Source organism: Delphinus delphis, chromosome 6 (genome assembly GCF_949987515.2).
Source record: "Delphinus delphis chromosome 6, mDelDel1.2, whole genome shotgun sequence".
NCBI classification, from domain to species: domain Eukaryota; kingdom Metazoa; phylum Chordata; class Mammalia; order Artiodactyla; family Delphinidae; genus Delphinus; species Delphinus delphis.
The window spans coordinates 92,930,967-92,945,503 of record NC_082688.1 but is presented as its reverse complement, the minus strand read 5'-3'; the positions used below and the strand labels follow the sequence as shown (position 1 = coordinate 92,945,503).

Genomic DNA, 14,537 nt, shown 5'->3' with positions numbered 1-14,537 from the left:
CAGGAAACAATAAAAAGTAAACATAATTGAAAAGTAACATATTAAAAAGTAACATAAATTCACTATAAAAAAGGCTCAAATCTGCAAATTCATAAGTACAACTCAACCATTTTTTAGAAAGGTTAGACCGTATCAAATTTTAAATATCTCAAAATTTAAATATCTTAAATAACACGCAAGAACTTACCAGTTCTTTATGTTTTAAATGCTAAAGTGATCAACAAAACCAAAACATTTACAGACCTTAAACAGAGCTTTTGTGTCTTGCGGGAGAGGGCACACGTGCTCGTTTCGTGGCTTCACGGTTTGAAAACCTCCGAAACAACCGGGTTGGTTGTAATCATACTGGGAGCCAGGCACTGGGCAAACATTTTGTGACGACTCCAGGGTGTAAGGAGAATAGGCATATGGATGAAGAGGGATCTCAGGAGATAAATACTGAGGTGGAAAAGTTGAAGCTCCAAAAGCCATATCTTCGGCATAGAGTTTCTGTCTAAATAAAATGGGTAAATTTTAGTTGCAGATTTAATACCACAAACCAAGGAGCTTAATATTTTGTAATAAACAAATTTAAACTTTTTACTATTTTTGAGGTCATTTATTCTAGCAATACCTCAAATTAAAAACCAAATAAAACCTCTGAGCACTTTTTCTTAACCTGCAAAGAAAGATGCTGACCTAGTTCTGTTTTTTTCATTACTTATCTGGAACCTCCATGAAAGGACCCTATTATAAGGAACATTAGAAAAGCCCAAGGAGGCTCCAGCAGCTTTCCACTCTCATGCTGTCAAATATTTGGAAAAGCCTCTCTCAGCAACCCTGGCCAAAAGAGCTATCCAGACCATTCTCTCAAAAGAGGGAGTTTTTTACTGCCCATCCAACCTCTACCCCGACAACCTGCAGGGCCTGCCTCCTGAGGCCCCAGGTGCCCGCAGACAGCCTGCCCAGCCCCTTCCCTGCTCCAAGCCCACTGCCACATCCTGTGCTCTACTGACTCTTGGGGCTGGAGTTGCAATGGGGACACTACGCACAAGGCGGTCCAGGAACTACACACGCTGCTAACAAGATGGAACCATCTGTGAACACTGCTACTGCCTCAACTTTCTCAAGCTGCTAGGCTAAACTGAAATATAATTTAACATTGATTTTTTTTTTTAGCAAATTTGGTATACGGCCAGAGGTTTCAACCATTTTGCAATGAAAGTTGATACAATGACAAAATGCTAAGCAGCTGAGTTAAATACAAATCACTATCTTCTCATTCCTACAAATAAGCACCAGCAGATGTTTCTGTGACTTTCCAGAGCTCCAAATTATCTTGTAGCAAATCAATGAAATCCCAAAGTGTACTGGTCCACTGAAAGGCAGGAAGAGCCAAAGCTAATGATGAGACATCCCATATGATCTTCCAACTGTTCAACTGTCAGGAGATATGGGCGTAGGCACCACTTACTAGAAGTCGTGTTTCTACTCTGCTGCAAGTAAGAGTCTGCACTGAGGAAGGAAAGGAGTCACTGTCTACAGGCTAGACCTGTTAACACACTGATGAGAATGTTCACTGCTTTCGCTTCCATGCAGCACTGAACTGCCTGGAATCACCGTCTATTAATTCATGACATTTTATAACAAGTTTAAATCTTATAAGATCTTTTTCTTGTAAGCAATTGATTCTAGTAATGAAATATTCCAGATTAAAACCCCAACGAACCCTTTTACTGACCATTTTCTGCCCCACAGAACACCTGGCCTAGTGCTGCTCTTTGCGGAGAAGAGAAAGATTCAAAGCTTCATCCTGCTCCCCAGATGCTAACCCTAGATGTGAATCTCTGTTTTATTTTGTTTGATGCTCAGAAAATCTAATGGAGGGCAGATGAAGGTGAAGAACCTGTTCTCCACAAAAGAAGATAGGCAAAGAAGATGGGCTGATAGGAAAAAAAAAAAAAAGTTAAAATGACTAGCCCAAGTCCAAAACATGGATAAATGAACAAACCAATGAAATTCAGGTAAAGAAGGAAAGGGAGGTGGGAGGAGGCAGGATCCAGTAGTGGTTTTGAAGGCTGTTGTCACCCAGAAAATTTTTCTCCTGTGAATCAGGAGACCTCGGTTTGGGTCACAATCTGGTTTCCCCCTTTGGACTAGTCACTTGGGTTTCTATCCCCTCACTGATCCTTATTCCTCTGGAAAGTTGATATTTTTTCTTTCCATCCCAGGTAAATATAGTTACATGCAGAGAGCAACATACAACACAAAACTTCAAAGAGATAACCCACAGCATCTGCGGTTGGGGCTTCAAATGGCTTGCCTCTGAAGTTCCAGTTGCCACGAATCACTCAGATGGCCCTTAACCATAGTAACACACTTCCTCTATGCCCCACCGTCTCATCTGCCCCCCTCCTTTTGCTATTAGCAGCCCCTAACCTCCCCTGCTAATCTCTCAGCCCCACTTCCCCTTACCCCATCACTACCGACGACCACCAAGTCTCCCAGGACCCTCCTTCCTGCCAAGCTCAGTAGCCTCTATTGCATGGTGTCTACTTCTATCACATCACTTGAAAAGCTCCACTAGCCTGCACTTGGCAGCCTCTGCCCTCTCCTTGCTCTCACCCATTTTCCAAAGGTTCCTCCATGGCGTGGCCTCCCCTACACTCTCCCTATCTCATCTGGCAGACTCACTCTGAGTCAGAATTTCTCCTCGTTCTGCTCAGGACTTCACTTACATACTTCAATTCCAACACTTTCACCACCTCCAGGACTCTATCTCCAACTTACAGGTCATTTCCACTTAATAGTTCACTTTTCCCCCATCTGGCACATATAGCTCCAAAACATAACAACTGGTCCCCAAACCAGCCCCACTGCCAACTTATGCTCTCACGAATAATCCCAAATCTTTCCATGTATTCAACTGGAAACTGCTATAGCGTCTTTTCCACCAAAACCCATATGGACAACCACTGAACCCTTTTCTCTTGCAGCAGGTCTCCAGGTATTTTCTTCTCTATTTCCAGTGCCTAGAACCCAATCAAAACCTTCAAGTCCCTTTCCCTTAAGTTGAGCCAGAAACCAGGAGTGATTATCATGACTCCAACCAAAACACCCCCAAGAGCTCTCTATTTCCTACCCAACAAACCTAACTTTTCAGCTGTACCATGTAGGCCAATTGACTAGTGGCTTCCCCCTAACAATGGGGCCGTACTCCTCTACTGTCTCCCAAACATATCTTGCATCTGGTCCCCTCTAACCAGGCCAGAACCTGTCAGGAATCCAGTCACTCCTCCACCCACCCACCTGACGTGAGCCACACTCTGTGGAGAACTGCTAATTCTCATAGATGAGAGGTTTAACTTAAAAGCATCCATTGGCACTGTGATTTTTACAGTATACTACAAGATACTGAAAAAGCTCAACTTTACCGACAGCAATAGCAGCTTTGGGGAATACAGTGAACTCAGGTCAGAAGAACTGAATGCTAATTCTGGTCCTGGTGCTACGTCTCTGAGGAACTTTGGACAAGCATTTCTAGTCTCAGTTTCTCCTGTGTAAAATAACACTACACCTCCCTGCCAACCTCATGGATTGTGGCAAGCATGAAAGAAATGAACATATTCAGTAATTCCCAAACAAAACACACATGTCCTCATGCATGTGTTACACAGGATTTGTCACAAAGCAGGACTGGGAACAGAGAACTTACTTTGTTTGCATAACCTCTATTTGTTCATTACACCAGTAAATACTCACTACTTCCCAAACATGGCCAATTCTATATACCAGAATACTTCTATTGGTATTTGTCTTGTCTATAACAAACCTGGAGGAGATTGGTAGTTCGTGTTCTTCCATCTCCACCAGTTCAAATCTATATATAAGACAAAAACAGGAGCATAGCTCATGAGACAGTCTTTCCCCGCTTAGGAACTAGTGCTTTTCCATGTAATAGGCTTTCACTAATGAACTCCAAATGAATAAATGAAGTCCCCTGGCAAGCACTGCTAGAGGTACTAGAGATGGATATTCTGTTAAAGGTCACTCCTTTAAGGACATACAGAATTAGGTTGCTATACTGGAATAAGTAGGAAAGAGGACATATGTTTGTTACAGAAAATTCTACTCCTTTTTTCAAGGCAGCAAGAGATCTCCATTTAAACAAAATCTGACTATAGCAATGCAAGTCTTAACTTATATTAGAACTGACTAGATAATCACTTCTCTACTGTGTAAAGTCTCACCATTTCATCTCCACTTTAAAGGCACTCATTCTTTCTAAACTTGCCCTTTGGTTTCATGCCTCCTTTGTCTTTAATTGTGTTCTTGCCAGGCAGGAATACTGTCAGTCAACCTTTTCAGTGGTTATAAACAATTAAAAAAAAAAAAAATCAAAGCTATAAAGGGATAAGGGGTTAAGAAACATAATTTTAAAATTCAGCATTTAGCATCCTTGAGCCTCTGATTAGTCTCAATTCATGTTACTACCAGAATGCTGCTTTAGCTATACAACTATTTTCCACCTTTATATTGGGTCACTAGAATTTCACCCAGCAGATGACTTAAGAGTTCTTGTCACTGAGAGTGATACATCTTGTATTTTATTATGTGAGCCACTCAAGGTAGGAAATGACTCAAAAGAGACCCATGCCAACCTCCCTTTTACAAAGGATGAAATTACAATGGAAAACTTGGTATTCCTACCAAAGACCTCCAGCACATTCAGGCAGGACTTCAACTTTTGTCAAAAAATATAACTTTCCTTATTTCCTAAATACACCAGACAACCCAATAATTTTCTTATTCATTCCAACTTTCATTCTCGTGAATACAGTTCTAGAATTTGTATGAAGTATAAACTATTTTCAATTACACCATGTAGGTATGGGGAAAAAAAGGAAACAAGTCTGACCCAACAAAGGAACATAAAGACAAGGATTTTTACATAAGCATAAAGGTGATTCATGCCTTAAAAATAAACCTACAAGTAATCCACACAATTATGTGCAAGGTTTAACATTTATTTTTCTAAATTCAGCTAATAAATGGAAACCATTTTGTAAATACCTAGAGAATAAATCCTGAGAAGGAAAAAGAACATTTAAAGGACAATATAAGCCTTCTTTCAAGTCAAATCTAGAATTTATAACCAAAATTTGTAGAATCCATCTCCATAGAACATGTATAAAGCAAAACAGATAAAAGCAAAACCCACTCATTCCTCATGTTTATTTATTTGGGCGTGTCTTTGCCCAATTTCCTCTCGCCCACTCATTCCTGCCATTTCATCTCCCATTAGATACATGATACACTTATAAACTGTATGCACAAATGAACTGCATTTCCCACTAATAAATGCAATGCAGTCTCCACTTTCTGTGCCAAAAATAATCAAATGAATATGGAGAAAGAAAAGGAGAGCTGGAGCTTCAGTTTTTGGTGTGGGACACAGTTAAGTTGTGCTACTGGATCAGACACTTCTTGGCTGAGGAGCATCTTCTCCAGTTGCTCTGAAAACGTTAATGTGTTAGCTGCTGCATATTTCAAGTTTAATCACCATTAAAGTCAAGCAAAAAAGTCCCCAGGTAAGGCAAGACATTCAGAAGGATACATACTCAGGCACTGCTAGTTCCTGGACACATGGATAGTATGTCGTGGCTGCACAGCTGGGAAAAACGCGTGCTTCTGAAGGCTCTGACCATGCCACACTGAGCCCAGCAAATTTAGGGACAAATGGTTTGACATCTGCTGACAACTTGATGCCCTGAGGAAAAAAAGGGGGTTTTGGCTACCTTCTGAGATCAACCAAGTGGGGGAAAAAAAATTTAAAAAGGGAGAGTCCCTCCCTTCTCGAAGCCCCAGAAATGCTAATGTTGTTGTCCAAATACTTCTGCCTAGCAAGGACAAGAATTTGTTTGCTAACAATTTCTCCGCACTTTTTCACTAGAAAAAAACAGTCTACCAAATATTAAAAATGAAGAATAAGGACAACCAATTAAAGTGAGAGTAAAAGTCAACCCAGACTGTATAGTTAGAACCACAAGTGACAACGTTTCCTTAGCTTTAACGTAGAATATGGTAGTTTACCTCTCTCAGCTGAGTTAGGGACAATCAAACTGTCAAACTTAACTGTAGCGCTCAAAACACACTGCGGAAGTTTATTTCTATTAGATTTCCCAAAGAACTTAAAACTGTTGCTTTTCACTCAGCGAAGCACTAAAAGTTGTTTTGTTGAAACGCAAAAGTAAGCGTTGCTAGAAAATCTTTCTATCGCCATGAGCCCTTGGAATACGAATACAAAAATATTTGTTTGGCTTTTATTCTTTCAGTTTTTACATCTGTATTGAGAGATTTACTTCCACTAACAACTTATAATCATGGTTTTTAATTTGTGTGAAAGCCAATTTATGCGATTACCAGGGCTCCTTCTAGAGGTACTCTGAGCACGTCGAGCAGACTTCCGCTTCAGAAAACGTTACTAACAAGCTGCTTTAAACACTCGGCTCCCAATCAGCAGTGCGGTGAGCCGGCACGGTAGCGCAACCCCTCCGCAGCCTCGGGACGAGAGGCGGTTTCCCGTCGACAGCGTCCTTTCTCACCGCGTTTAACGGCGGGCCGTGTGGACGCGCCCGGGGGCTGGGGACCGCGGCCGCCCACCCCGACGCCCCCGGGCCTGTGCCCAACAAGCCTCCGGGCCACGCTAACCCAGCTCCTACCCCGTCCGCGCAAGACCATCATTTTGGGGCGCCCAGGGCCGCCATCCTCACCTCTCCCGCGGGCTCCCGCGGTCCCTCCGACGCCATGGCGGGTGGCTAGGAAGAAGCCTGGCCAGGTAGGCCAGTAGCCCGACGGCAGGCGGAACGGAAGCGCGACGCTCCTCCTCCCCGCTTTTCCACCTTTGGAGCGAACTCCAGGAACTGCGTCACAAAAACGCGCCCCGGCCCCGCCCTGCTTCCGGCCGGAAGTGTGCGCGGTGACAGTTTTGGGCCTGCGCGAGGTTCCCGGTGGGGTGACCCTCTGGGCCGCCAAAGCCCAGCGCGTGTCGAGTGTGGAGTTACAAGAAACTGTCTCCGCAAAGACAGCGGACAACCCCCGGTCGGCCCGGCCTGGACGAGGGGACGGTGCACAGGGTGGCGGGCACCTGGAGCGGGGAAGCTGGGGACTTAAGGGAACCGCATACCCTGTACTCCTACGAAGGGAGAAAGCCAACAAGATTGGGCGTCTTAAATTTCCAGGAACCTAAAGCAGTTTGGAAGTAACCGCGGAAAAGAATTTCAAAACTGCTCAGTTCAACAGACAGCTATTGACCACTAGGGAATGTGCTGGGAAAGGTAGAGATGGAAAAGTAGGGTGGAAGTAAGCAGTCTCCAGGGCAGGAGACTTTAGGTAGGATGGGAAGTGGGAGACAAGGAATGAGGAAGTGGGGAGGGAGGGACGGTGCAGAGTCAAGAATTCTTGCTTACTTGGTGAAGAGTGCAAGCTGTTTGATAGCGGTTAATTAGGTTGAAAATCTTAAACTGGAGGCTGATTGTAGGTTTCCTCTGTTGAGTGACTGACTACCAGGTATTTCAAGCAGTAAATGCAGGCAGCTCCAGCTCATCTCCTGGTGTCCTTCTGTGCAGATCCCACAGGGCGATTAAACATACTTAGACACACCCAAACCTCCAGAGTGGGGAGAGGTTGAGCATTATAGTATACTGGTCTGTACTAAATACAATAGTTTACTTTAACGATTCTGGCATCCTTCTGTTGTCCTAACCTGGGACCTCTCGCCAATGGGTGGGTCCCTGGGGATGAAATAAGTTCTAGGCTCCTGCCCATCACCACCTTCAGTGTTTATTTTGCTCATTGTGTAAAGGCACCACCCTTTTCTAAAGAGAGGGGCATAGAGGACCACCACACTGGGGTCTGGGATCTTATGCTTACTGGCAGCTCACCTAAAAGTTTTCTCCAGCATAAAGCAATGAAGATAAAAAGCCTCTGTTTGCATTCACTCTAAAATATTTTCCTAGCAGCTAAAAAAGCAATTTAACAGACACAAAATGCACACTGAAAGAAGGGTGCTTTTTACAGTGCTTTCAAAGTTTTTAAAATGCTGATATTTTATAGAAAACTGTATCCCCATTTGGCACATGGAAAAGAGAAATGGGGTTAAATGGTTTCTCCCAAGGTAACTAGGTGTGGCAGTATTTACATAAGTGGAGGTAGCCCAGAGTATTAAGTTGGGTTTCTTTTTGTTCAGTTGGAGATTCTAGACAATTCTTTAGGAATTAAATTAATGACAGAGCTATAAAATCTACCTTGGCTCTATTAAACTTATCCCTAGTTCTTAGTGTCTTCATAAGTGAATTTAAATGGTACCCCCTTAGGATTTCCCTGGTGGTGCAGTGGTTGGGAATCTGCCTGACAATGCAGGGGACACGGGTTCGATACCTGGTCCGGGAAGATTCCACATACCACGGAGCAGCTGAGCCCGTGCGCCACAACTACTGAGCCTACGCTCTAGAGCCCGTGTGCCGCAACTACTGAGCCCATGTGCTGCAACTACTGAAGCCTGCACGCCTAGAGCCCATGTTGCATAACAAGAAGCCACTGCAATGAGAAGCCCGCATAATGCAACAAAGAGTAGCCCCACCTGCCGCAACTAGAGCAAGCCCATGCACAGTAACAAAGACCCAACACAGCCAAAAATTTAAAATAAATAAATTAAAAAATGGTACCCTCAATCACACCAAGCTAATGGGTTTAAACCCACCTAACATTTTATTTCTATAAAGTAAATTTATTTCCTCAGGACTAAAATTATAAAACTGAAATCATCCAACATCCTCAATAGTCACAAATTAACCTTAAGAAAACAAACCTCAGTAACTTCAAACAGTGATAAATGCAACATACAAACTTTATTTAACAAAAGTAACAGGTAAAGTCAAACAGGCACTTACATTAAAAGAAAAACTGACTAGAAATTTTAAACACCTTACAGTAACCTACTTGCAGTTGCACTTAACTGAGCTTTGTTGCTGTGAAGAATACAGCTCATGCACAGGAATGGATGAACACTTTGTACATTTTTCAAGTATTCACTGAATACTACCTTATATACACATATACATTAAATTTGAAAAAGATTTAATTGATGATCCCCAGATATACTTCATTTTTGTTGATCTTTTGGTAGAGGTCGTCTAAAGAGAAGAATGTGTGGTTCTGTAGAAAGAAAATGTTTTATATTATTTTAATATTATATGGTTAATTTTCATTCATTCAACATAAATTCAAAGAGTTCTCAGTTGAACCAAAATAAAGTAAAATAAATCTATGGTCAATTAATGTTACTTATTGAGGTATCTGAAATAAATTTTGCTCCATGTCACTGTAAACAGTAAACAGAAGAAAACAACCTAACAATATTCCCCCAGTTTTTACACACCCTGGAGAAAAGGGCTGTTAAGTAAAGATGCAATTTGAGAAGGAGAATGGTTTCTATCTTTAGAATCTCAATTCCAGTGAAAAGAAAAAGGTCTTCTCTTCTTTGGAAAAGACACTTAACACCTCATTCAAAATATGCAGGTCCTAGGGGCCCATCCCTGTAGATTCTGTTTCGGCAGGTGGAGGACTGACTATGAACCTACAGGTAAGGTCCTCAGCTGCATTGTATTATCTGGAGAAACACCTTTTTAATATAATTATATGCTCCAATCCCAAGAAAGTTACAAGTCTTAGAGTTTTTGCTGCTGCTGCTGCTTTTAACAAAAGCAGAAAGCAAGATAGCTTTAGTTTCACCTAATTCAGCTTCTAAGACTTAAAATTTTGTTCAAAGCAGTTTAAGTCCTTTAGTTAGATTTACTGATAACCCAAAAACACAGTTTAACACCACAAAGTTTCTTAGTCTGGTTTACTAATAGTTACTAACAGTAATCTGGAAAACTCTCTGGTAAATACCACGTAATAGCATAAGCACTCAAGTATAACACAGGCAGCACATTTGAGTTCACTAGCTATGCTATCTCATTTCATCTTAATGTGGTAGATACTAATTGTCTAAAGGAAAAAACAAATCACTTCAAATTGCATCAATTTCTATACACAGAACTTCAGGACACTCAGTTGTCTTACATTAAGTTCTTAGTTTTCAAAGAGGAGATACCAGAATTCTAAATATATTTATGGCAAAATACTTCAAGATACTACTAGCAATGACACGCATTTTAAAATAAAACAGAATATCCTTTTCTTTTTTCTTAACTAAATAGTTTATTTTTGCAGTTTAGAAGAATGCATTATTTTCACTCATGGTATTTTATTTACTATAAAATTGGAACCCTCTCTAGGGAGGTATCAGTCATTCAAAAATAGTCAAGCTTATCAGAGTTACTTTGGGATACCTCTGAAACGTCAATATTACTAAAAAAATTTTAACAACCACTACTGTTTTAATTCAGTTAGTGCTTCCCTAATAGCAAAACTTACCTGGCTCATGAATCATGTAATGAACCCAGCCTAGACTCTGTTGGACACCAAGTCTCCTCCACTCCTCTTCAGACATCAGATGGGTTTTGGGTACTTGTTTGGAAAGTTCTCTGGGTAACATGACATGCCTGTTAAAAAATACAGCGAAATATTAGTGCTCTAAGTGACTATGCCTTTCCTACAATTATGGTCACTTTATACATGCATCTTTAGGATACTTAAAATTTGAGTTCTTTGCCCTTAAAGTTCTTTAAAGCAACCCTGTTACATTACCATTAGCATCAATCTTAAAGACTACTCTCTACTACCTTTAATTCTGATCTTGATGGCCTGTGTTCAAATTAGAGATTAGAATATGCAGTCCAAAAGTAGAAGGCATTTTATTTATGGTTAACTTTTTTCCCTAATAGAGACTGCTTGCTAATTGTCTCAATCTTCTTCAGGAATAGAACCTCAAAAACTAAGTGGGACACATGGTTATACAAGACATCCCAGCCTCCCCTGCAACTACCTCTGGTCACATGTGACTAAATCCTGCCCAACGGGATATAAGCAGAATTTATGCAACTTATGGAAAGTATCCTCGAAAGAAAAGAACATGCCCAATTCTCTTTTTTCTCCTTCCTGTTAGTTATGAAGCAGATTGATATGATCAGGGAGCTAGAGAAACCATCTAAGACCACAGAAGTGATTATAAATTAAGAATGGTCCCTGATTTTAAGAAGTGTCATACTAGCCCCAGGTAGCAGGGCTGGGGGAATCTAGCTTGTTACAGTTAATTTGGGTTTCCTATTACTCTATAGATCTGTAGTAGACACAAGTCCTTGTACATAACTCCAGAAGTTGCTTTATACTTTGTTCGAAATTAAAAGCAAAGAACACTAAATGCACATATACACGTACCCGCTACCTAAAACAGACATTCAGTTTTCCAATAAGTTACTGGCCTATATCCAAAACTTTAATCAATTTTTAAAGAAGGCATGCAATATTCTTCAATGTCAAACCATTAAGAATAGGTACAATTGGAGATTTGAAAAATTCTTAGAAAACAAATATGCACCCCCACCGACTTCTTATTTAATTACAATTGAAAGGATCTTTATAAAAATCAAAATTCCCAGGCTCATTTTTAATCACTTCCAGGAGCAGTAGTTTTATACCGTCATCCATTACCACCAACCAAATTTTTTGACTAGTATTAGATATATGCCTGTGAATTTGTTGGCTGGGGTAAGAAAGGAGCAGTCAGGTCACAGGAAAACTGAACCCATACCCATAATAAGCACTAAACTGTCACCAACTTAAGTTCTAGTCTGTGAGTGGTTGGTTAAGTACCAATTTCCTATAATTTGCATAACAAAATCAAGCCTTAGAACTGTTGTGTTATGTTGCTTGCTGGCCACAAGGCCACCAAGTCAAATTATGCTTACTATCATAGTTGGTAAAAATTTTACCAATTACAGTGAACTACATGATGATTCTTAGCAATACTTACCAGCTAGCTCATTGACTCTTGAAATACTGCTTTAACATCTACTTTTAAGGCTCTGCAAATAGCCTGTTACCTTATTTCTATCCTCTACATAATTGTTGATTAGTCTCAAGAGAAATGTAAAATGCAAACTAGCTTTTGTACTCATATTATGTATGTCGTACAAAATGTTCCAATTTATGTCTAGATATAAGTCATATACCCTACCTTCTCCATAAACCATGGAGACAGGCTAACTTCATCAGGATTTGATTACGAGGGAAAAATGTATAAGTAGCTTCAAACTCAGATGGGAAGTCTACCTGTATTTTTTTCTGCATGGATATAACTCCTCTATGTATTTCTAACTACATGTAAGGAGAACTGTTTCCAAAAATCTAACATTTCAGTACCAAGGGCTTATCATGGAGGGTGAAGAGGGGGTTAAAAAAAGTCCACAGCAGTACAAACAACAAAGGAGCTACTAAGATAACACTGCAAGATACAATTAAATTTCCCTTCTCTGGACGTTACTGTCCTGTTTGATAACGGCAAGTGGCTTGGTCAAGAAAGACCAGGTTTCATTAATATTGGATTAGATATTAATTAGATTAATACTGGATTAGATAGTAATTAGATTAAAACTGGATTAGAATATATCATTTCAGATATGACAGGATTTTCTTCTATTCATTACTACACATAAACCACTTAGTCTATTAGGCTAAAATCCTGATAGCATAGACTAGTTTACTTCGTGCTCATCAATGATTATGCTAGTATACTGAAACTAGAAAATGTAACTACTGCCAGGAAAAGTCCTGAAAAGTACTACTCGGAGCCAGACATGTTTCACAATTAATATTTTCCCAGATTTTTAGAAAGATTGTGGTTTTACATTCTGTCCATTATTGGATAACCCCTGCTGGGCAATGCAGGTATTACTAACCTGCAAAGCTGCCCAGAGAAATCCTCCGTTTTTCTCCAGGGAAAGATTTACAAGATACAAAGAAAGAATTACAAGATACTAAGGGGAGGGGAAAAAAGAGGCCACCCACTGTTATATCCTTTCTAACTCAAATAACATTCTTGGAAATCTAACGTAAAAGGATAGGAGGCAGAAAATAAGGTCACTATTTGGCCCCTCCTACAAGTTGGTAGTTTCCCAGAATGCAGCATCCTAGTCACCACCCAGGAGAACTGGGTGGCGCTGGTCTTTGAAGCCACACCCCAGCTAAGACTCCTGCATATATTAAAGCTAATGTTAAGTGTTTCTTCCCTCACACAATCCAATTTGCTAATCTTACACATTTAGCAACTATGTTCTAGTGCATCACATAATGATGCAGAAACCAGAAATCCCTCAAAGCCAAAAATTTTGCCGATACACACTAGCAGAAAAAAATGCCCCAAATCCATTCGAGTTCTCAATTTTGTCTCAAAAGGAAGCCCCTTTAATAATAACCCAAGAGGATTAACACGCACCAGCCTCTGCCGAAGTCGCCATACTCAAGACACATTTCGAATCCCAAGGAAGCTCATTTTAGGGGGACTCCCCTACAAGCTACTTTTTAGGGCCATTAACTTCAAATGAGAGAAAAAGAGAAGTGTTTCTCTGGCGACGTTACCTGAGCAAAATTACCCTTCCGACAGCCCTTCGCCCGCTGTGACTGGGAGGGGGACGTTTGCCTAAATGCGAACTAGGCCTAAGTTCTTAGGAACCGCTGCGATTCAGGCTCTCGGCGTTGCACTTCAGCTACGCCAGGTCCGCTCAGGCCCTCGGCCCCTTCCCCTTAAGGTAGCAATTCTGCACCAGAAGCGGCCCCATCCTCGCCCCAGCCTCGTCCTCTTCACAGACAGGAACAAAGGGCGGAAACCATCCGGGCCGGCCCTCCAGGCGAGGAGAAGCGCAAGCTCCCGCCCGGGCGACCCGACCCCGACACAACCGCGACTCCCGGCAGGCCCCCGGGCTCGACCCTGACCCTACCGCCGGCCCCCGGCCCCGAGTTCCGACCCCAACCTCAGCCCGACGCACTTCCACCCCGATTCCCGGTCCTGGCCCCTGGTACCCGGCCCAAGTTCCAGCTCAGGCTTGGCCGGGGCCGCGGCTGAGTTAGGCCGTCCGGTCCGCTCACCGGTACTCGTAGTGCTCATCGAAGTACTTGTCCGAGTAGTAGATCTGCTTATGGGCCATCCTGCGGGAGGGCGGTGGGCAGCAAGGGACTGGAGCGACGAGGCGCGAAGAACGGGCGCAGGCGACCGACACGCCCTCGCCAACTGAAGGCAACGACTCGACTGAGACCAACCGACCGTAAGCCAAACGAGTCCGGTTTGAATCCGACAGCCTGCCGCTGATTGGACGACGGTGTTGACCAATCACCTTCCACGCACTCTGCGGATACGCCGGGACCGGCTTCCAGCCTATCGTCGCCGCCCCTCCGCGGCGTTCGCACCCAGATCAGCCAATCAAAGGCCTGTTGCGAGGTCGGCCTAGGAAAGAAGTGGATGATTGGCGTGGCGTGAGGGCGGGGATCTCCCTGACGAAAAGGGGAGCGGCCAGGGAAGGGCGGAGCCGGGACGTTAAGGGCCGTAGAGCGCGTGCGCA

The 14,537-nt window shown here is 42.3% G+C and overlaps 2 protein-coding genes across 11 annotated transcripts in view; both read right to left on the bottom strand.

Moving 5' to 3' along the window:
• SECISBP2 (SECIS binding protein 2) overlaps positions 1 to 6,873 on the bottom strand; it is a 39,567-nt gene extending 32,694 nt beyond the window's left edge. For 5 of the 10 annotated variants that reach the window (XM_060015081.1, XM_060015089.1, XM_060015091.1 and 2 more), the window contains exons 1-3: positions 6,753 to 6,867; positions 5,601 to 5,749; positions 244 to 493 (exon numbers count right to left, since the gene is read on the bottom strand). In XM_060015081.1, coding sequence (XP_059871064.1) covers positions 244 to 493; positions 5,601 to 5,749; positions 6,753 to 6,788 — 435 coding nt within the window. In that variant the 5' untranslated portion in view covers positions 6,789 to 6,867. Of the gene's footprint in view, positions 1 to 243; positions 494 to 3,811; positions 3,860 to 5,600; positions 5,750 to 6,752 lie in introns of all 10 variants that reach the window. The other 5 variants (XM_060015080.1, XM_060015082.1, XM_060015083.1 and 2 more) reach the window with 2 other exon arrangements.
• A 1,887-nt stretch (positions 6,874 to 8,760) lies between these two features.
• Positions 8,761 to 14,303, bottom strand: CKS2 (CDC28 protein kinase regulatory subunit 2). Its single transcript, XM_060013537.1, has 3 exons — positions 14,068 to 14,303; positions 10,459 to 10,586; positions 8,761 to 9,195 (listed from the first exon to the last, which is right to left on the bottom strand). The coding sequence occupies exons 1-3, from the start codon at positions 14,124 to 14,126 to the stop codon at positions 9,143 to 9,145; spliced, it is 240 nt and encodes a 79-aa protein (XP_059869520.1). The 5' UTR covers positions 14,127 to 14,303; the 3' UTR covers positions 8,761 to 9,142.
• Between the last annotated feature and the right edge of the window lie 234 nt (positions 14,304 to 14,537).

Coding starts and splice junctions, on each gene's coding strand:
- CKS2 (XM_060013537.1), bottom strand. CDS start 14,126: ATGGCCCATAAGCAGATCTACTACTCGGACAAGTACTTCGATGAGCAC. Junction 10,587..14,067: donor GATGAGCACTACGAGTACCG/GTGAGCGGACCG, acceptor ATTTTTTAACAG/GCATGTCATGTTACCCAGAG. Junction 9,196..10,458: donor TTACATGATTCATGAGCCAG/GTAAGTTTTGCT, acceptor TTCTTTCTACAG/AACCACACATTCTTCTCTTT.